The sequence below is a fragment of the Stegodyphus dumicola genome, chromosome 11 (assembly GCF_044657685.1).
Source record: "Stegodyphus dumicola isolate Sdum_Otavi_A_Nest chromosome 11, ASM4465768v1".
In the NCBI taxonomy this organism is placed as follows: domain Eukaryota; kingdom Metazoa; phylum Arthropoda; class Arachnida; order Araneae; family Eresidae; genus Stegodyphus; species Stegodyphus dumicola.
This window is the reverse complement of record NC_140778.1, coordinates 106962610-106984479: the sequence shown is the minus strand read 5'-3', so window position 1 is coordinate 106984479 and position 21870 is coordinate 106962610. Positions and strand designations below refer to the sequence as shown.

Here is a 21870-nt window from a genome sequence, read left to right as displayed (position 1 = left end):
TTTATGTCTAAGCTAATTCTCTTTTCTTATTTTGGTTACAGTAAGGAAAATATGTCATAAATATGAGACGGGATGGTCCACGTGTGCGAAGAGGAATGCTGCTTGCATCGAGGATATAACAGCTCCTGAAGGATATCACTGTCAGTGTCTTGAAGGATATGCGGAAGCAGATCAAGGAATATGTCAAAGTGAGAAAAATATGTTTCCCGCTTCATGTATGCCAAATCTTTTTCTTACCTAATCTGTGTTACGTTTGCACTTTGATATGCTTAACAGAATCTTCAGTTTGAAGAAAGATACGAAAAGAGGAAAAAAATGTTAATAATTCTATAATCGAATGTTATCTTTTCGCCATAACGGATCGCGTAATGGCAAACCGCACATTGAGTTGATCAATGTTAACGAATTTCGCATCCTGCGCATGCTCAGTGGTTTACCGTTGGCGTGGGAGGAAAATACTGGCGATTAAAGGGGCATAAGCAACCCTACAAAAGCCTGCGCGTCATGTAGGTCTTATCAACTATTTACAATTGCAATGCTACCGAAACTTGTTTGTGCTTAATGCATTTGCTTCTGTTTCATTTCATTTCGGTTCATTTTGTTCATAAACGTTATGTTTAATATCGGTTATTTATAATAATTTCCTTGACTTTAAATACAGTAATTTAAACTGGATTTATTCTTTAATTTGTTAAAGTATATACGAATGGAACGTATGGTAAATACGAAATTGCTTTTATTCCTCAGAAGTATAATCAATAAAAATTCAGTTAATATATCTTGTAATGTTATCTATTTTGTCATCATTCTTAAACGAAAATTTGCATAATTTACAATCGATATTTATACTCTAAGTAATGAAGCAACTTACAGCATAATACGTTTCAAAATCTCGAACTGTTTATGCCCAGATAACAGAATATCAACCACACACCGTATTTATCTTCTTTTAAAATCGTACCTTCTTTTAAAATAATCGTAATTGCGTCAAATTCTCTTCTGGGCATGCGTAGTACGCAAAATTCATTTAACATTGATAAACTGAATGTGCAGTTTGCCATTACGCTAACGGATCTCATTTAATTCTTAAAAATAATAACAATAAAAAACACAGAACAGCCATTTTTCTTTTTGAAATCTCATATATATCAATGCCGTAAGTCATGTACTAGCTAAATTCGAATTTTCAATTTTTGGCGCTTGTGGTTTCCTTTAAACTGACGATTAAGTTTCGAATGGATTTGTACAACTCTTCAACTCTAGTCGGAATTAAGTTGCGGTGAATCAAACGAACTTCTTTAGACGAATTTTCTCTCATCTGAGGTAAATCGATCCACGGTACTCACGATAAGTAAACCCAAAATGTTTTGAGGTTAGTAATAATGAAAATTCAAATAAAAATTTATATGGATGCTCTCATTTATTTAACCAAACTTGGTTCAAAGTGAAACTCTTATTCGTCTTATGTATTAAAGTAGCTCAGAAGAAGGTTTAGCAATTTTTTTTATTATTAACTTTTTAAAGCATTAATTTAGCTTACAGAGCCTTTTCCGCTTCTTGTGGAATTTAAGTTAACACAAAATGTAAATTAAAATTTTGATGAATTTAATGCCAGGATTTCACAAAGCAAAGTCTATCAAGTATTGACTCAATTATTCTATATGAGAGAGCTAACTCGGCTAGCAAAACGCCCCTTTAAAGTAATTCTCTGAGACAGGCAAGGAAATTTCACAACTATGAGCGTTTCTGTCAAAGCTTTCTTTCTAACTTTCAAGAACTCTCTACTTACGATGCGAAGTTAATTTACGTGCTTGTAAGAGCTGAAAATAAGAACTTCTTTTCAAAAAACATCTGCACACTTCTTTTCAAAAAACATCTGCACCAATTTTAGGGGAAAAACATTTTATATGTTTATTGTTAGACGTTATGCTTGGTGCGCTGAGTGAAGTTATGAAGTTTAGGATATACAGGGCTAGTGAAAATGATTTGGAAACCTGTATTTTTAGAAGCATTATATGCACAGTAATAATTGATACATGAACAGAACCAGCAACTCACCAAATTTTTCTGGCACTTGACACATATTTTGTGTGTGCTGTGGTGGTCATACGATACATATCCTAGATATAACCAGTTTCGATCTTCGATCTAATTTTTGTAACATTTCCCTGTTAACGGTCATCGCAATAACACTGTGTTCCCTGAGCTTTACTAGTTTTCTTTTTTGGCAGAGGAGAATTTATAAGGAAATACGATCTTAACTCACACCGAAAGGATGAAATCGCATTGCTTAAACTCTTTGAAGGGCGGTGGTCACCTACAGTAACCACCTTTTCTATTGAACGTCTTACTCACTCGTGTGAGTGGTTTTCAAGACTTACCGTTTCTGAAGTTTCCTTGTAGCTCACTAGATGGCAATCAAGAAACATAAACCAGTAGTTGATGCATCAATTCGTCTTCTGGAAAATACGCATCAGCCATCGAAGACAACATCACGACGATGTACACTCTGCAGCACCAAGAAAAAGCTTTTAAGAACAGTGTGGGAATGCAGCACATGCCACGTTGCACTCTGCTTGCAAACGAAAAACTGTTTCCATGACTACCAATAGAGCTTTATTTCTGATTTGTAGGGATGTGTTCTGTGAGCGATGGTCACTGACACTAACCACCGTGGTCACCTTTTTCACGCGTCTTGGACAAAATATGTGTAATCATCGCAAATAGTTTCATTGTAACACCTGATATAGTAAATAAAACATAAGTTTTACTGCAAAAGTTAATTGCTTTTTCCTGCTCCTCAAGATAAGGGTTAAGAGATAAGGGTCTATGCTTTAAAAGACATGGTATAACTCGATTATAGCTTGAATCAAGAAACTCCACAATTATTAAAGTACAATTCTTTGTAACCTCAACGGTGTTTCTTACTTTGTCCAGAACTCCTTCTTGTATAAAGCTCAGAATGTAGAATACTTGCTTTCATTTCGTCAGAGACTATATATCAGGTTCTATGGCAAATTTCTCAAAGTTAAATAATATGTGGTTCAACCTTACATATCTCTTCTTCTTAGGGAACCACTTCTGGATTTCTGTACTGCAGTTGTTGCCTTGGGTTGCACTCATGTATTAGTTGTACTGCCGTACCTTTCTCCTGTGTTTTTCTTCCATACATTCTCATGCCTCTGGCTTCTTTTCTTATCACCACATGATTCCACTTACGTTCTTCCCACTTGATATGACCATCTCTGGTTTAGTTAAGAGTTCAAGAAACGACCAGCTTAGCAAAGCCAGCGCTTATTTAAAACTTCATCATTGCAAATTTCAACTTGGATATTTATCCCGTGAGTAATGGATTGTATACAGAAGATTTGTAGAAAACTTATTAAGAAATCTTGATGAGTTTCCTGGTCTTTTCATGCTTCAATGCTTTTTGTATATGCATTAAATTTTGAAAATGCAGTTTTTCAGAACCCGATTACACATTTGTAATAGCCATGTATTTTAACTAAGACTAGTGTAGAACTACATTTTTCTGTTGAAAATCAATTCAAATTTTAGTTATTGCTTAATTGAATTTTTGTTTAAAGAGTAAAACGTGAGAGAGTTAAATTGCTTCATTTTCACACACATCATAAAGTGAGCATTTCAAATCAAAGGAAGAAACAAAGTCTTGTGATTATTTTGGTAAAATACGTCACAAATGCATAGCTTTTAAAATCTCGTATGGTTTTAGTATATGTGCTTGGGGAAAGATTTCACAAGTGAAATGCATCATTAGTAGAAAAGCCTGAAAAATATTGAATACAGTTCAATTACAATTATTATTTCGATTATGACCGCGTGTGCGTTATAGTATCAGCTTGTAGCATCAGCAGTCTTACAGTTTCGTCCCCAATAACCTGTAACTATGTTAATGTATTATAGTTAAAATTTTTTGTTTTCTGCTGCTTTATAAACTTACCAAGCACAAAAGATTCTTGTAAGTATTCAGATGATAAAAAAATAGAGGTAGCACATGCGAATATCTGAATAAGATTAATTGGGGTCCATTTCTCATTTCAGATATCTGTAGCTTCGACGAAAACCAGCGTGAATGCTCCGTTTTAGGAGCTACATGTGAAATTAAAGAAGGTGGTGAAAAAGCATGTAAATGTCCGCCTTATTTTCAGAGAAGTAAAAATGGAACTGCTTGCAACAGATTAGGTAAGTGAAGTTAAAAACTCCTTTGCAATATAAGTAAAAGATGCAAGATCGTTAGACAGACTCTTAAGTGCATTCTAGTCATGAGCAGTTAAGCAACTTCTACGAAATTAACACATAATTCATCGTTTATGTTCCTTGTTTTCCAGTAAAATACCAATAAAGTTTTACTTCACACTAACAAAATTACTTAACTGAAAAACCACTGAACTGAATTTACAACATGTAGAAAGCTGAATAGTCTCTGTTCTTGATCAGGAACAGGAGTTCAGCTACATTCCAAGAGAAACAAAATAAAAGTTAAAATGCTTACACTAAACTAGATATTCAGTTTAAAATGCATTGTACCTGCTTTGGGATCAACGTCGAACCTTTCAGGCGAACACTTCACCCGCTGAGCTGCATAAAGTTGTCAGCATAGCTGTTGTTCGACAGCTATTTCTCAGCTGTTGTTCGAAAAGACAGAAACCTTCATAAAGAACCCACTGCGTAGAAGTGCCCGCATTTTCATGCAGATCATTTTCTAACAAAAAGGCAGCCTTTACGCATTCAGGCATCAAGCTGAGGGTACCTTATTGTTGGGGCATGGCTGTGTAAATAACGTTTCAGTTAACTGCTCCGACTAGTAAAGCAATGATGGTAGTAAAGCCGTGAGTGTAGGAAGAGCTCATTTCCAACATAGCAAATTCGCCATCGCTAGTGGAAAAGTGAAGAAATACAAGTTGTGACACACACGAAAAAAAACGAGACTGGTCCAATAAATTATTGTACTTATAGAACCAGTTCTCTGTGACATTACCATCTTCAAAGTAGTTCCCTTCAGCATTCACGCACTTCTGCATTCGGTGCTGCCATTGCTCATAATGGTTTTGGAAGGCACTTCAGGAGATTCTTCGATTTTGCTTGAACCTTTTCAGCTGAGGTAAAATGGATTCCCTTTAAGCAAGATTTAACTTAAGGAAATTAAAAAAAGTCGCATGGAGCCAAATCAAGTGAATAAGGAGGACGCCCCATCGGAGTAATGTTTTTGCTGGTCAGAAACTGCTTGATAGTTAGGGCGGTGTGAGCGGGTGCATTGCCCTGGTGCGACAGCCATCCATCACTCCACAACTGTACCTTTTTTTCCTAATTTTTTCACGAAGTCCTTTTGGTACTTCAATGTAGTAGTCTTGATTAACATTTTCTGACCACTGGGAACCCATTCAATCACGATTAAAGTGGTGGGCGCCCAAGGGAACGCCCAGCACGTTCACCATCTTCCACACTGTCCCTTTCCCCTGAAAACTGCCATGCATGACACAAAGTTTCATCTCCATAAACCTCGGTTAACATTTGAAATGTTTCCTCCATGCATTCCTCAGAATGCAGTTGCACGTGTTCACTCAATGACGCAGTAGTCCACACTGGCGTGGAAGTTGAAACTGGCCACATGGATAAACGAGATACGTGACATGACGTCAGCAAAACAGTTGTCGCCAACTCCGCTCTGTTTTCAAGCTCTGTTTCACTTAGTCTCGTTTTTTTGTGTTACACCTCGTATGTATCTTCAGCTAAGTTAATAAGATAAATAAGCTTTGTTTTTTGGATGTTTCTCGCTTCCTATAGCGGGAAACATTCAAAAAAGAAAACTTTTAGAAGGTATTCGTAGTAGCACTGAATCAGCACTGTGGGTGAGGATTATGAAAGCATTTGTAACGCTGAACAGTTTGAGGTAATGTAAGACTTGTTATTATAGCTGTGAAATATTCCTTCAGTTTGAAGACCTGGATTCTACAGGCAATATCACAGTTTTCTTCGCCATGATACAGTCATCACACGATGCGATAAAACGTTGTGGCCATATTTCGGATGCACCTTGTAAGTGAAGATCTGGCACTGCAGATCACATCTAATAATAGTCATTAATATAAAAATTAGTCAATTGAATCACTCAAGATTGAGGACAAAAATTCTGAAATTGTTTCTTACCCACATTTTTTATGGGAATGAGTGTAAATGTCATGATTATGGAAGTGAATATGTCAGACAAAGATTAAAAAATTTTATTCTGAGCTTTATTTGTTGTATTCATTTCACAAAATAAAATGAAAATATTGTATCAAGAAATGGAATTTGTAATTATGTAGAAAATTGTTTATAACTCATTTCAAAGGTCGTTTTTAGTAGTTTCTTATTTATTATCTAATATGCAAAATCCTGATTTGTTTACAATTTTCGTTTTTTAGCTGATGTGTCATATCTGGTGACCTTACCACTCGATGCTACCACTTATCGGAAACAAAATCTTTTAATACCCAGGCAAAAACGAGCTTTGGATGATCCTTCAAGAATCAGTTATCATCAAATTCAGATTGATGTTCAAGAATCTGTAATAAATATTTATTATTATTTTATTTACAAGTTAATTTGTAATTTATACACATATTTTTAGATGTAAATAAAACAGGTCATTAGAATAATTAGGCAAATTCTTTTGTGCTTAAAAATCTTTGAACAGATTACATTTGTAGAAGAGAATTAATAAAATGCAAAATAAATAGCAGCAAAAATTTTAAATTATTAATAATGTGTAAAAGTTTAGAATAATAGCGTAATTATAGAACTATACCAATGTTTTGAGTTTTTGAAATATCTGCTTGTATTTCTGTTTTACGAATTCACTTATTTACTGATGACTAGTAAACTAATTGTTAAATAAATAAGATGTTAAATTTTAGTTTGTACTTCATATTATCAAGGAAGTGAATATTTACTTTGTGTCTTTACTGCGAATGTATTAGGCTTTAGTGTTAGCATATAGTATCAAGGAAATGAAATTTATGTGTCACCTGTTTGGCTGCACCGCGACAAAGTTAATGTCGGAAAAAATAAGCCATATTATTTTTTACATTTATTATTTATTTACATTTATTTAAATTACATAACTAATATATACATTTATTTATTACTTTATATTATTTATATATTTTTATTTAAATTGTTTAAGTTTAAATTGTTATTTTAATAATAATATAAATATTATTAATAAATTATTATTAGTTTATTAATAGTTATTATTTAATTAATTATTAGTTAGTTATTAGTTGATTAATTATTAGTTTATTAATAAATTATTTAAATTGCTTAAGTTACATATTGTTTAAGTTTATACTATACATATCGTAATTTATGAAACATTAAAAGCATTTTCTCATATGTATTTAGTGGACTGATGCTTTTAATATCTTTAAAGAACCTTTCTTTGAGTTCATAAGTATATCACTAATCACTTATTAGACATAGCAAGTCCATTTTATTAATCGAAAGATATTTTTAAATATAAATAATTTTATATAATATAAATAACTTTATATAATGTAATATAAACATAAATAACTTTATACAGTATAATATAAATATAAATATAAATATAAATAACCTTTAATTTAAAATGAGTCACTTGAACATTTAAAAGCAACTGAGCAGTCATTTACAGCCTTAATTTGTTGTTTACGGCCTTAATATATAAATAATATAAAGTAATAAATAAACTTCCTGAATACAATAAAACAATAATCCTACGAATTTTATCCTAGCGAGGAGCTCGGGGCTCCATCTGTCGTTGGTGTGCGCCTTGGGCATCATACAGGTGACAATACGAGAGTGAATCCCCCCGGGCGTTGGATCCGAGAGTTTACCCTCCTTTTTTCCCTACGATTAAACTACTCCAAGGACTTTCGGTTTACTAGTATTTTAAGTGCCTTTCATGATGCAAAAACACTTCCCACACTTACAAACATCGAAGCTTTGTCTTAGATTCGAATCTGGCGACCATTAATACGGTAACCAACATTGCTAACCACAATACTAACATGGTTCCGCCTTAATTTCCATTTAATGTTAACGGCAAGTTTTTAAATACTGGGATAATAAACAATATATATTAAATTTATGAAACATAAAATAATGTTGACAAATTGATGGAGGACGGTGATGCGGTCTGTTTACCATGAGTGAGTATACTTTGCCCCACATTTGTTACTATACGGTGGGAGATCACTTCATGTACTAGTAGGCATCTATTGCACCAGTAGGTACTGCAGATTACACATTTACATTGATTGGTTCTAAGATTATATACGTAATAATATTATAACACTACACATTAAGATATGTAGGTATTAGAATGCAATATTCATATAGTAGAATATAATACATTAAATAAATTAAGCGTATAGAGCTGATACATAGATGTAGTAGTAAATTAATAAATTCTAAATTTTATTTATTTTATGTATGGTATGTGCATCAGATAAATATATACTGCGAGGACACAGAATGGTTTTGAGGACACGTGATTAAGTGCTAATTATAAGTGGCACTGAGTACTAATTGGGAGAATGCCAATATTGAGATGATAATACATTCCTAAGGAAACGAACGCATCCATTATCTTACAGACATTCTGTGTTAATCTGTGTTTAGTTAGATATCTGATGAAGCTTACGAACTGTTGTTCGGGAATTTTATGGGGAGCCCGTTTTGTTATTTGGCAGCTTACTAAGTAGTGTTTCGGTGTATCTTTCTCGCCGGATAATGGAAAGTAATAATGTTTTAATTTAGTAAAAATGATACTCAAGACAGTTTTAAAAATAGTCAAAAACTGAACAATAATTTTTTAAAGACTTCAATAATGACCACTGCATTATAATGAACGTTAAACTCAATTGCACGATTATTAATTTGGTAAAATTTAAATACAATAATAGAAAAAAACTCGCTATTGTGAAGATTACTAAACTGTGTTGCAAATATTCAAAAGAGCAATTGTGGTTAATAAAAAGGGTAATTTTTAAAATATATTAAAACATTTTAATGAATTTTTCCTTTATATGTTTGATACGTAATTTTTCACTTACTACTTACCCCTTATAGCTTTATTCAATAAAACAATTAATAAATTGTATCAATCGATTATTTTTCAGTCACTGTCATCTCGATTATGCCGACCGTTTGCCTGCACATATTCGAGTATCGACCCCTTGATCATCACCGATTAGTCATCTTTTCAAATTTGAGTTTTTAAGGGTCAATAGCGTCCCTGTTGGAAATCCTTGATTTAATCGACTATTTAGAAGTTTGTTTAAATTGAAAAGTTGAATGTTTTTTAAATTCTTTCTCAAGCGGAAACCGAAACGTTATTCAGACTTCAATGAGTAAAAAAGCATTCGTAATTTAATGACCAAAATTGTTGTCTTATTCCACATGATCTAGCCGCAGACTAGACTAAGTCCAAGAGCCCCAAAGGAGGACTGATAAAAAGGTCAATCCTGTTAAGACCTGCACGGCTGAATATGTGATTGGGAGAGGCCTGCACAGAGTTGCAGGTGCACATCAGATAGGTCTTTTGCCCCTGTTTAAATGAGAGACATCTGATGTGTTCACTTGCGATCCTGCTGAATCTACCAGCCTTGACGGCAAGGGCACCACCTGCAGCCTGCCTGTTATACCAACGTTTTCCATAGCTGCTTATTTGAGATTTATATCTTGGAGCAGATCTCAGAGAAGGTCAAAGAATGATTTGAAACCCACAAGTCAGAGGCCCCTTCCTTGGCCAAAAGGTCTTCAATTTCGTTGCCAGAAACTTCCAGGGGGGGGGGAATGTGAGAAGAGATCCTTTGAAAGTAAATTTCACGCTGTTGAGAAAGTATTAAGTATTGAAATAGTTGTTTTGCCATCAGTCTTATTCCAATTACATATGTGCTGGATAGCATTACGACTATGTAAGGCTCAGGTATTTACGATTGAAGTTACAGATTTAATAGCATTGAGTGCCGCATCAATAGCTATTAGCTCAGATCTAAAAACAGAGCAAAAATCTGGATTCTTCATCTTAAATGTAAGTGAGTAGTCAAGGGCCTTAGTGAAGATTCCACTGCCATAATAGCTGCGATCGTCTTTTTTGCCATCTGTATATATGACCAAATTTAATTTGTGTAAGTCGCATATTTTCAAAAATTCACGTTCTCCATCACTTAACGATTGCTATGATTTGATTAAATGAGACTTCCATCACTTAACGATTGTTATGATTTGATTAAATGAGACTTCCATCACTTAACGATTGTTATGATTTGATTAAATGAGACTTCCATCACTTAACGATTGTTATGATTTGATGAGACTTCCATCACTTAACGATTGTTATGATTTGATTAAATGAGACTTCCATCACTTAACGATTGTTATGATTTGATTAAATGAGACTTCCATCACTTAACGATTGTTATGATTTGATTATTTAAAAAAAAATATTTTGATCTTAATAGAAAATAAAATTGAATAAATGAATAAATTAATAAAAATTTTTCAAGAGCATTAACTTTCTAATAAAACATTTTTCAGATTTCAGCTTTCTTTTCACATAATAAAGAAATAATAGAAACATCGAAAATTATTAATACTGTAATTTCTTTTTATTTTAGATAGGGAAACTATTTTCTGAATTCCATCAAGCAAATATTTTGAATTGCATGTGAGTATTACTTTAAACTCTGAACATTTATGTGAGGAGGAGAAAGTATTTTTTCGTTTATAATGCTAACACTTTCTTTCAGACTAAATTCAGAATTTATTTTATGCAAAGTGGAGTTGCAGTTTATGGAAATATCAGAAGTAGAACTGAATAGAGTTAAAATCAGTGAAATATGCCAGTCTGACAGTTCGAATGTAAACTGCCTTCTTCCACCTTCATTAGTCCTAAGGAAAGACCAGATTAAGAAATTAGGTAAGGTTTATTTAATAGATCTTCTCTAAAGTAGTATTTTCTCCAATAAGTTTATCTTCAGCTTTATTCTCAGCAAATAGCGTGGAGTGGCTTAGCTTTCTTTATGAAGCAGTGTATTTAGGAAGCCCTATTCAAAAGCTTTCTTTCAAAGACAGATAATCCGTCATTTTACTGTACGTAACACCTTTGAAAAGATGTTATGTGCTAAATGCCGTTCTGGTAACGATTTTCTGCTTAATAGCATAAAGATGTGGTGAATTTTTAAAGGAAAGAAAAAGCAGTGCGTATAAAATGCAAGGGTATTACAAAAGCTTTATTGGGTTTCGTAGTTCTGGAACTTTGAAATTATGAATCAAACATATTCGTGACATCCACGTAAGAAAAAAAATATCTTGAATTTCTAAATTCACCCGTGAGGCTTTCTTGTGACATATTATGTCTAAAATACGTCGTTTTCATCGTGCAGAAAGTCTCATTTTAAAAAGGGTGAGTTTGTCGCAGAAAAAAAAAAAGTTTTCTGTTTAAGGATATGTAAAATTTCATCCATTGCTATTGTACAACATGCATTTCAAAGGCAGCACAATACCATGAGAGCGTTTTGCAGTGATTCAAGAACGCTGGTTACCTATAAAAAGTAACAGCCTCGGATAGGTTTTCCCGAAACAATGGAAAAAATCTGGGCAAGTAACGAAACAACGGACAAAGGTTCTTACGAAGCAAAAGGCAAAGGCTACGAGCTTCGAATGTAGTCAACAAAAATTATGAAATTACGCTTGCCGTTAACTTAGTATTCTGCGATTAACTGTATTGCGACAGCGATTACAATCAAATTACAACTGTCGCAAATATTCCAACAGTTGATTGTATCAAACGATATGAATTTTGGAATCGCCTGGTTGTGCTTTTAGAAGCATCCCAGATGAAGCTTTTGCCACAGTTTAATATTGAGAAAGAAAGAGACTTTTCATTTGTGCAGAATGGTAAACTTTTAAAACATCCGGATTTGAGGCACAGGAAATATGCTATCTCAGGCAAAAACTGGATTCATCAAAACTAAAAGCGCCGTTTCAAGGACTTCTGAGCCTTGAAATGGCGCAGAAGAAAACTTGAAACTTCTGCGCCATTTCAAGGACAAAGGTTGTGTGGGCGCTTTCTTCCTTCAAGAACACTGTGATGGATATGTCGCACATTCTGGCATACTACAGTTGTGTAATATTATCAAATAAAAGATAACATAGAAAATTTTAAATTTCAACAAGATGAGACATCATCTGATTGACATTGTTAATTACATCTCTATCTAAATAATGAACTCACATGTCGTTCGAGTTATTGACATGGGAAGAGCATTAGCATTATTCAGATGGCTACAAAGGTTTCCTAACTCCCAACGAGGCTTTCCTTTTAAGAAAATGTTAATGTGCTTTCATTTCCAACAACATTAGAAGACTTTCAGGACCACATTGCAACCGTTCTGGTGATCAGCAGCGGGCAAAACATTACATGGCGTGTGGGCAGAAAACCTGGACGGGAGTACATGTCGAGTAGCCATAGTGCTATAATTAAATAGGAAAGGCTTTTATTTCATTTTTTTTTTTTGTAGTACGCAATTTTTGTTCACAAACATGCAGCGTATTACCTGTATTGAAATACAGCGTATTAAATCATGATTAATTAATTTAAATAATGCTGTATATGCATATTATGTATAATGGTTCTAGTCATATTCTATAACATTGTGACCATACAATCGGCATATACCACTTGTGGGATGTATAGATTTTAACTTCGTACTCCAGTTCGCATAAACTTTAGTGAACGTAATACGTTATTAAAATATACACAATTCCTCGCTCAAGCTATTTTAATTATATCATTGCCTTATTTATGCGTTTTGAAATTGTTAATACATTTACAAGAGTTTGTTTATCTGTCCGAACTGCTTATGATACTGATTAAATGCTAACTTAAGTTAGTCTGCTGATTAATTGTTATATAAAGAGTTATTAAGATTTTATTCGAAATAATAAGCATATATATCTTATGTATACATGCGTCTTTAAAAATGGTGTATTTCAAAATCTATGGCGTTTTAAAATCTCACTGTCGCGTTCAACAGGTTCGTGGGTTTGGAGTGATTGATGACCATACTTGATGAAGAATAAAACACATTGTATTCTTCAGTAAGCACTATTATACAGGAAAGTTCTGAAGATACATTGCAGTCGTCGAAAAACTACAATAAACACGCTGAGAGAATCAGAAACACAGCCTTCAGGCTATCAGACTATGACGGTGAAAACAGCTTCCCGGTACGGCACTAAAGTACAGCTCCCGACTCGGTCGATCGCTCTCAAGCTAATCTCTGAACTCAAGACACTACTCCTCTATTACTTACGATGCTCATCACTCTTTGCGTACCACATTTGGCTCGAAATCGCCCATTTCGTGACACTTGGCGATAAAATTAGTGATATGCCATAGACGGAGCGAGAACATTCTCGCATTCTTAGCGGTTTTCCTCAGGAATGTTCTCGAAGGTAGAATAAAGCTATAACTATCCTGCCTGCACGCGAAGGATATTTTGAGTAGTAGAATAGTAGTGACTTGAGTTCGGAGATTAGCTTGAGAGCGATCGACCGAGTCGGGAGCTGTACTTTAGTGCTTTGCCGTGAGGCTGTCTTCACCGTTACAGCCTGATAGCCTGAAGGGTTTGTTGCTGATTGTTTCAGAGTGTTTTTTGTAGATTTTTGACGACTGTAAGATATCTTTGGAAGTATCCTGTGTAATAGTGCTTACTGGTGAATAAATTGTGTCTCAAATCTTCAGCATTTTATTTCTGAATTCGGGCGGTTGGTGGAAGGTGATGAGTTTCTTTCATTTAAAATCTGTCGCATGATTAATAGTGTTTGCTCAGAACACGATGCATTGCAAGATACTGAGGATGAAAATGACTAAAAGAAATCAAACTGGCATCCTACTATTAATTATGAAATAGCTGCTAAACACTAACCGAATTCTATTATAATAAAACATTAAATATTTTCAGTGTTTTATTAAACTTATTCGATTTTCTTAGAAAAATTCTTTTCCTTTTTTTCAATTTGTTGACGATATTAAAATTAATTACATAGCTTAGAGCTGAAAAGGGAAAAAAAGTGGTAAAAAGTTGTCAAGCAACAAACGAAACATTTATCAAAGTTTAACATGTAAGAGGCAAAACTAAACTAACCTTATACAGGTAAAACTAAACTAAAAGATTCTCCTACACGTTATAAGGATTTGTACAAATACTAGCATAAAAAACTTCAAATATCTTGATTTCAGTTTATTTTTTTTAAGATTGTAAAAATATTTACAATTTTTTACTTCTTTGTACGAAGTAAAAGAAGTATTGTAATTGCGAAACCTTTCAGGTATCATATTTCAAAGAAAATAACCATTTTGACCACTCTCGAATCCATTTGAACGATGTTTTTGGTGTGACATCTCTACGCACAGAACTAATTAAGGACTCGTTTTTCCAAAATGGATTGTAAAATGGAATCAGAAGAGATTTTTTTCGTGACGTCTGTACGTAAGTACTCTGCGATACGTACAGACGTTATGAGTTATGAGAGATACATACGTAAGTACATACCCACGAACTTAATAAAGAACTTGTTTTCTTAAATTGGATTGCAAAATGGAATCAGATGAGATTCTTTCGTGACGTCTGTGTAGAGACGTACAGACGTTATGAGTTATGCGTGTTACATAACTCAAAAACGAGTACCCTCAGAATGCTGCAATTTTATATATGGGACTTCTATAACATGTAGTTGTGCAGAACACGTTTTGGTCGCAATTGGCTTCACTTAAACGTATGTATAAGTCATGTGGTTTCTACATCAGATTTTTTTAACTAAAGAATAATTGTAGAAAGAAAAATAGTGGAATTTAAAAAATAAAATTTTTCCAATTACATTTCTATAGATACATACTGAATCTACAGAAAAAAAGACTATTTGGATACACAGTTATCGGATTTTTCTAATATTTGACTTGAATGCGTATCATAATCTGAGTATCTGAAGTTCAACATTATATGTAAAATCTATACACAAACAGAACTAACAAAAAATTGTGTTACGTATTCGAATATTTCAATCTGAGAACCTAACTAGTGCATTAATAACGCTACTTCTTTATACTTGTACAAATAATAGATTAAACTAATTGATATGCATTTCTAATTACGTACGAAACATGTAACCGTACGCACTGCAATTAATTACGATAGACATTGAGATACGTTAAAAGATCCAAAAACACTCTTTTTGCAGCTCCATGCGTACTGTCAGTCGAATTCTAACCAGTATAGTTCTGATTCAGATCTAGCCAGATGTAGGTAAACTTAGCTAAATATTAATTTAAATTAGTAGCTATTTAATTAAAAATTGTCTACATATGGGGACAGATGAGTAAGAAATGAGGTAACAGAGTATAGTAAAAATTTAAAAGTTTGTAGGGATTTATATTTATTTTAAATAACCAATTTTATTTAATTTCACATACTTTCCTATAAGTCTTCATTTCCCTAATTGTCAATGGCAGAATATTTAAATTTGGTAGTGCATGTGAAGGAATGCAAATTCTACTTGGAGGAGAAAAAATTTAAATACCGGGTTTTAGAAGGAGAGTTAGGCTATTGCCGTCACCTCTGTAGCGTGAGCTTCTACTGCCGGGGTTATTGCTGGTTTACATGGCTTACAGCATTTACGGTGCTGCCACTAGTTTCGACGCTGGTTTAAGGGGTGTTGGAACCCCAAAATCTTCATAAAATGATGATTTCGGATTTTTACATTTTCAAATTCTCTACGCTTTTATTCTAAAAATACGATTCTTTAATCTCTTTGAAAATTAGAACTGTAAACAATCTCGTTTTAATTTGTCATCGAATGCTTTGATAAATGAGGATTTTTACATAAAAACGCATTTTTCTCGAAACGTGATTTTTTTATACTCGATGTACCTTTTCTCAGGAACTACTGCTCACTGGTATCTAAAACTTTTATGGCTTATTTATTATGTTTCCCAATATTTACTGAAATGAAGTTTTTGTGATAAACTAAGAAAACAAAATTTAAAAATTGTTTTGTGTGAGAAAAGTGCTAAATTTTACTATGCCTAAAAAAATATTCTGTAAATTACTCTAAAATTCAAAGTGTTTCAAAAGCTCATTTCAGAGATACTCAGATAGGCATACTTTAATTACACAAAAAAATTCAACCGTGTATCTACAGCAGATTTTGAGAAAAGGTACATCAAAAATGGCCAATTTAACATTATCGGTATATGGGTTTCTGATACCCCTTAAGAAACAGGAATGCCTGCTGTAGCTTAGTTCGTTCTACTTGTGAACGTCTTCGAATTTTTTGTTTTTGTTTAGTTCTGTGATTTCAGTTACCTCTAAAGGCAGGCGTAGTGTATTAGCGTCGAGTTGACGCATTGTAAATTTTAAACAGTTTAATAAAGGGTACTTTTAACCCTTCTCCTGTGTAGTTCCTACAAGAACTTGCTACACATCCAATTGTCACTTAGAAGATAAACAAGTGGACCCTACAAATTAATACAAATTAAAAACTTAATATGTCAAAAATTGTTTGCAACTATTATTCAATCGATTAAACTTATTAGATTATCTATATTAATTTTATTTAGCATTTAAATGCAAATTTGATTTCTAGATTCAAGATCTTAGTATATATACTGCGGATCCTTTTTAAGATTGTGTCAGAACGTTGGGGAGTCATAGGTCGTGCAGTATGAAAGTTTTCAATACAGAATCATGTCATATTCTTCTTATATGAAGTACATTTCTTAGGATTCGATATAGTACTATCACAATAATAAGTATTATAAATTACAATATTGTCAGTTATTGGATAAATTATCAGATATCTTAAAATTCTTTACTTAGATGATGTGTGGGGGTTTGATGTAGGTCGACGCAACACTTAAAATCAGGTTAGATTCCAAGACTCGCTATATTTACTGCAATAAAATGAGATATCATTGTTATTTCAGTTTCTTTCCCCCCCTTCCTTTCCCCCCATTGTCAATACATTCTTAAGATCCGGACCCTGTTCTTAGATTAGATAATTCTGTTAAGTACTGCATTTTTGGTTTGTTACGACTGCGACGCTGTTGAATGTATTATATTAGTACTCTATAATTTTACACTTATTTGTACTTTACAAAGTTTTTCATACTTAGAAAAATAATATTTACTGGTACTTTATATTCATACTTAGTCGTACTTTGCAAACTTTTTATTATGAATAATATTTTCTAACCTAAACCATCTCTATGACTGGAAAACTCGAGAAGCCAAATCGATCATTTGTCCAAATGTTAAAAATTTAGAATGAAACCATATAAGAAAAATGTGCAGAATTTTTTATGTTTTTTATTTTGTTACGTGCTTCCCCATTAAGTGCTACATGGAAACGGAGGGATGCCCCGTGCAAGACTTTTAAAGGGAAACTGTGGTATTTAAAGATACTTTTATATTTCTATAATAATTTAAGGGAGATAGGCATTTAAGATTTAGTAAAATAATCTAATAATATTCCGTTGTCTACAGTTCCATTCCTTGTCGCTTTGTTCTCATGAATACCAGATAAAAATACAAATATAGGTACATACATATGAAACGGACAGGTGTCTTGTGTCATATACTTTTCCTTTCTGGCTTACTGATTTATGACAATGGATTTAAGTTGAAATAGAATGTAAGAATTTCCCCCTGCAACACATCGAACATTTGTCTTGTGTGATATACTTTTGATTTCTAGGCTACTGATTTATAAGAGTGAATTTAAATTTAAATAGGATGTAAGTAGTTTTCCGCTGAAGACACAGACAGGTGTCTTGTGTCATATATTTTTGATTTCTAGGCTACTGATAAACGAAAATGGACTTAAGTTGAAATAGGATGTAAGCAATTACCCCCTTTTCTTGTGCCTTCGCAGTATACGTGGTAGCAAGCCGTCTGGTGTTTGATTCGTTTGATTCGTCTGGCCTCTCAGTTCGGAAATCTGGATTTCGAATTCCGGAGAGCTGTATTTCACGTTTCCTGTTCCAAAAATTAACTCTATAGTGGTGCTCAAATAATGATATACAGTTAGCTCAGTCAATAAAAGGCGAATCTCACATTTTCGTAGTCCTAGATTTGAGCTCAACTTTGGGGGTCACTGTAGAATTACTAGGTTCAGAGCTGGAAACTTCAAAAATTAGCTGGGCTTTATCCGAGATTTGAACCCCGGATCTTCAGATGGTAAGCGGATGTGTAATCGGTTACATGACGACAGCATGTAATGGAGAAGGCAGAAAAATACCGTGTAAGGAGAAAAATGTTTAAAGACATTTCTTAGTAACGTACCTGTAATTATCAAATTACATGCTCACTCAATGAAATACTACATATGTGTCGTTTTGTTTGTTTATGTAATTTTATCTGAGAGTTGATATTAAAAATATAATCACAGCTTAATAACGAGCAAGGTTTTACCGAAAAGCTAGTTTTTGTGTATGGTGTATTACTTTCAAACATGTTCAGCTTTAAATTAATGAAATATAAATTTCCTTCTACTGGTATAGGAAGATTATAGAAAAGTAAAGAAGCACAGAATTAACTATTAATTCACACTATTTTAACAAGTTCATCTAACGTAATATTAGAATCTATGATTAATTAATATCATAGTAACAATTTTTCAGAAATGTAAGAACTCGCTATCGCAATATCTTAAATATATATGTATATTTTTTTCAATTTCCATGCATAATTTTAAAAATGTAGTTTTCATATATAATTTGAAATAAGTATATTGGTGTTAAATGAATATGCAAAATAAAATTGCTGTTATTTTTTTAACAAAAACTAAGGTACTTTTATTTTATGAATTAAAAATGTTTTATTGTAGAGTAGAGTAAATTTCATTAACAAATATTTAAAAATGTGTTCTTCAAAGGCAAAAGAAAATGGGCAAACATATGCTAATCTTTCAGTGACCCTTTACTGGAACTGAAATTTCTTCTTTATATGACACATAAATCGGATAAATTATGTTCATTTAATTACTTTATAGATAATAAATGTTATCGTTGTAATATATTATCACTAAAACATTTATCTGTAATTATGTTATAATAATTACCGTATCCATTAGGAATTTTGATAGTTTTCATAACAGTGCTTCTTTGTTAAAAGCAACATGATTATTTTTTTATGTAAAAAAATCATGGTTAGTCTCAAAAACCACATTTTGTTTCTTAGTGACTATACAGAAGACTAATCCTTGCGATAAAGATATCAAAGAAGACCTTTGTGGATCAGAAACTACTTGTTGGAGCCAGGAGAGCAAAACCTTTTTCAGCTGTACTTGCAAAACTGGGTTTACTGCAAGAAGCAAGATTTATCCAGTTGATGACTCCGAAACCTTCATTGAAATCTGTAAAGGTAAACTAAAATTCGTGAACTGTAACTTTTTAAACTGATTTCCAGCTGAATTCCAGGATTCCAATGCACTGACGAATTCCAGTCTTTTTTTTTTCCTGTTTGCTATGACGGCTTACAGATATCACTAATAGCGATAGATAATGTCTAATTTCTGTATTAGATAATTTTTCATATGCAATAATTCTTACCTCCATACTTTCCCGTTGTGGTGTATATGTTACGGTGAAACACCGAAATCTGGAGAATGTCGACTTTCACCGGTGAATGTCAACATTCACATAGTCTCTTGGTGTATGTCCGAAATATTTTCCAAATACTCTTATTTCTGACTTACACCGGTCAATGTCGACATTCACCATGTACTAATGGTGAATGTTGAACATATAACAATATTATATTTTCTTCTCCGTAATTCAGTTGCGAATAAACGCACTTGAGACTTGAAATAAGAACTTAAGAACATGAGAACCTAAAACATACAATACATTCTAAATGAGAAAGGAAAATAATAGAAGTTAAAAACTTAATTATACAGTACGTTCTAAATGAGAAAATAAAATAACAGTAATAAAAAACTTACTAAATTATGTCATTCAAATCTTATTTATTGTAACAACTTAAACTATTATGGCACTTTATGACCTCTCTTTTCGACTTTCACCAGAGCATGTCTGTGATTGTCGACATACACCGGTGAGGGTCCGAATATAGAAGAATGTAGTGAAATATTCGATCTTTCACCGACGTATTTGGTGAATGATGATATTCTCCGGTGAAAGTCGACATTCTCCAATTTCGGTCTTTCACGGTAACATATACACTGACTTGGTATCTATCATGGCAGTAGCGCTCTGGGGGAAGAAAAATTACGAAACTGAAGGTTCCAGAACCCGAGGGAAGATCGCTTACACCTTCGGATCGAAAGCGGCGGTACTGGTAGCTTGCCTGGTCCGAGTATTGCGGCTAATGTCCTCCGGAGACTGGCAGCCCGCGTAATACTGACGGGGCATTATTAACGGCCAGTCATATTGCCAAATTGATCACCTCCCCATGGGGTGGTCTCTGAGACCCGTGGTTTGACGAGCGTCCGGTGCCCAGTTCAGCCTTTGGGTGATTAAGAGAGAGATTTTATAAAAAGTGTGCGCTGCGGAATTGAGGCCCCCGTTCCGTAGCCATGGAGTCCCCGTTCCGTAGTCCTGCCGCTTGCAGAGTATGACCACGGGTTGTCACCCTATTTGCATTAGGCTGCAGGTAGGGATGCAAAACTTGTTTACCTCCATGTTTACCTCCATTGTTTACCTCCATACTGGATAAAAGAAATTTGCCATCGTAACCGTATGATATACTCAAAGTGTTACTAAAGTTATCGTAGTAAGTTTCCTAAGCATAATTCAAAAGCTCTTTTCAAATTGAGTTTAAACCTGAGTTTAGCAATAGACTTCGATAGAGACTATAAAAATGTGATAACTGTAATTTGAAATATGAATGAAACGAAATCACGACGACTTGAAAAAGATAACAACAAAACACAATCCCTTATGCTTTGGATTTAAGTTTTGAAAAAAAAAATCTGTGTTTCCAAAATTAAATTTACTTTCCCGATTAAGTAAACAAAGAACAAAAAACTGAAATAAACTAAATAATCTTAATTAAAAATAAAAATATTTAATAGATGAGGAAGGATCTAACTCTTCAGCAATACCAGCAGTGAAGTATGAAATTAGGGGGGAAAAAAGGAAATTTAGTTTACCTAGATTTTGAATAAAATTTTATCGATTTAGAGAATGATCAAATATATAGGCTTTACAAGGATAGGAACATTTTCCATATTTTAAACAACAGTGGCTGATTAAAATATGGAAAAGCTACTGAAACTTCATGAACATTCGTTTGATAGCTCAATCTCGTTAACAGCAGCTCCTCTAAAGCTTGTTTTTTTATAACAGTAAACATTCTTATCTTTATTTACAGAAACAACTTTTGGAGAACTAAGAAAAAAAATAAGGGGAAAAAATAACTGAAGGTTACACTCAGCAAAATAAAAAACAAAAAGAAAAACAAACAAAAAAAAAAAAAAAAAAAAAAACGTATATCAGAAGGTGAAATTATGAGCATTTATGAAAGATCATCGAAAAATATGACCCTGATTTTAAATCACTACGCTATGATTAATCGTAAATCAAATCAAACATAGATTTTATACTAAAATTATCAGGAAATAATCAAAGTTTGACTCTAAGGAGGGGCCAAGTAATCTTCAGATTGTCCTAATGCTTTTCCCCATAGTAATAGTTCCGCTGCCTTTGACCATCTAATTTGAATAGAGATTGTGCAACAAAAGGAGTGAATGTTGCACCACCCAGAACATAAATCAATTACACGAAAAGTTATCAGAACT

At 33.3% G+C, this 21870-nt stretch overlaps 1 protein-coding gene across 4 annotated transcripts in view; it reads left to right on the top strand.

The window, feature by feature from the left end:
* Window positions 1–21870, top strand: part of LOC118199903 (uncharacterized) — a 134938-nt gene that overhangs the window by 75298 nt on the left and 37770 nt on the right. For all 4 annotated transcript variants that reach the window (XR_015044086.1, XM_085827052.1, XM_085827051.1 and 1 more), the window contains exons 13-18: window positions 42–188; window positions 4063–4203; window positions 6426–6568; window positions 10665–10714; window positions 10797–10966; window positions 19290–19472. Coding sequence is in view for 3 of the 4 variants with exons in the window: in XM_085827052.1 (XP_085683178.1) it covers window positions 42–188; window positions 4063–4203; window positions 6426–6568; window positions 10665–10714; window positions 10797–10966; window positions 19290–19472 (834 nt within the window). In the remaining variant the exon portion in view is untranslated. The remainder of the gene's footprint in view (window positions 1–41; window positions 189–4062; window positions 4204–6425; window positions 6569–10664; window positions 10715–10796; window positions 10967–19289; window positions 19473–21870) is intronic.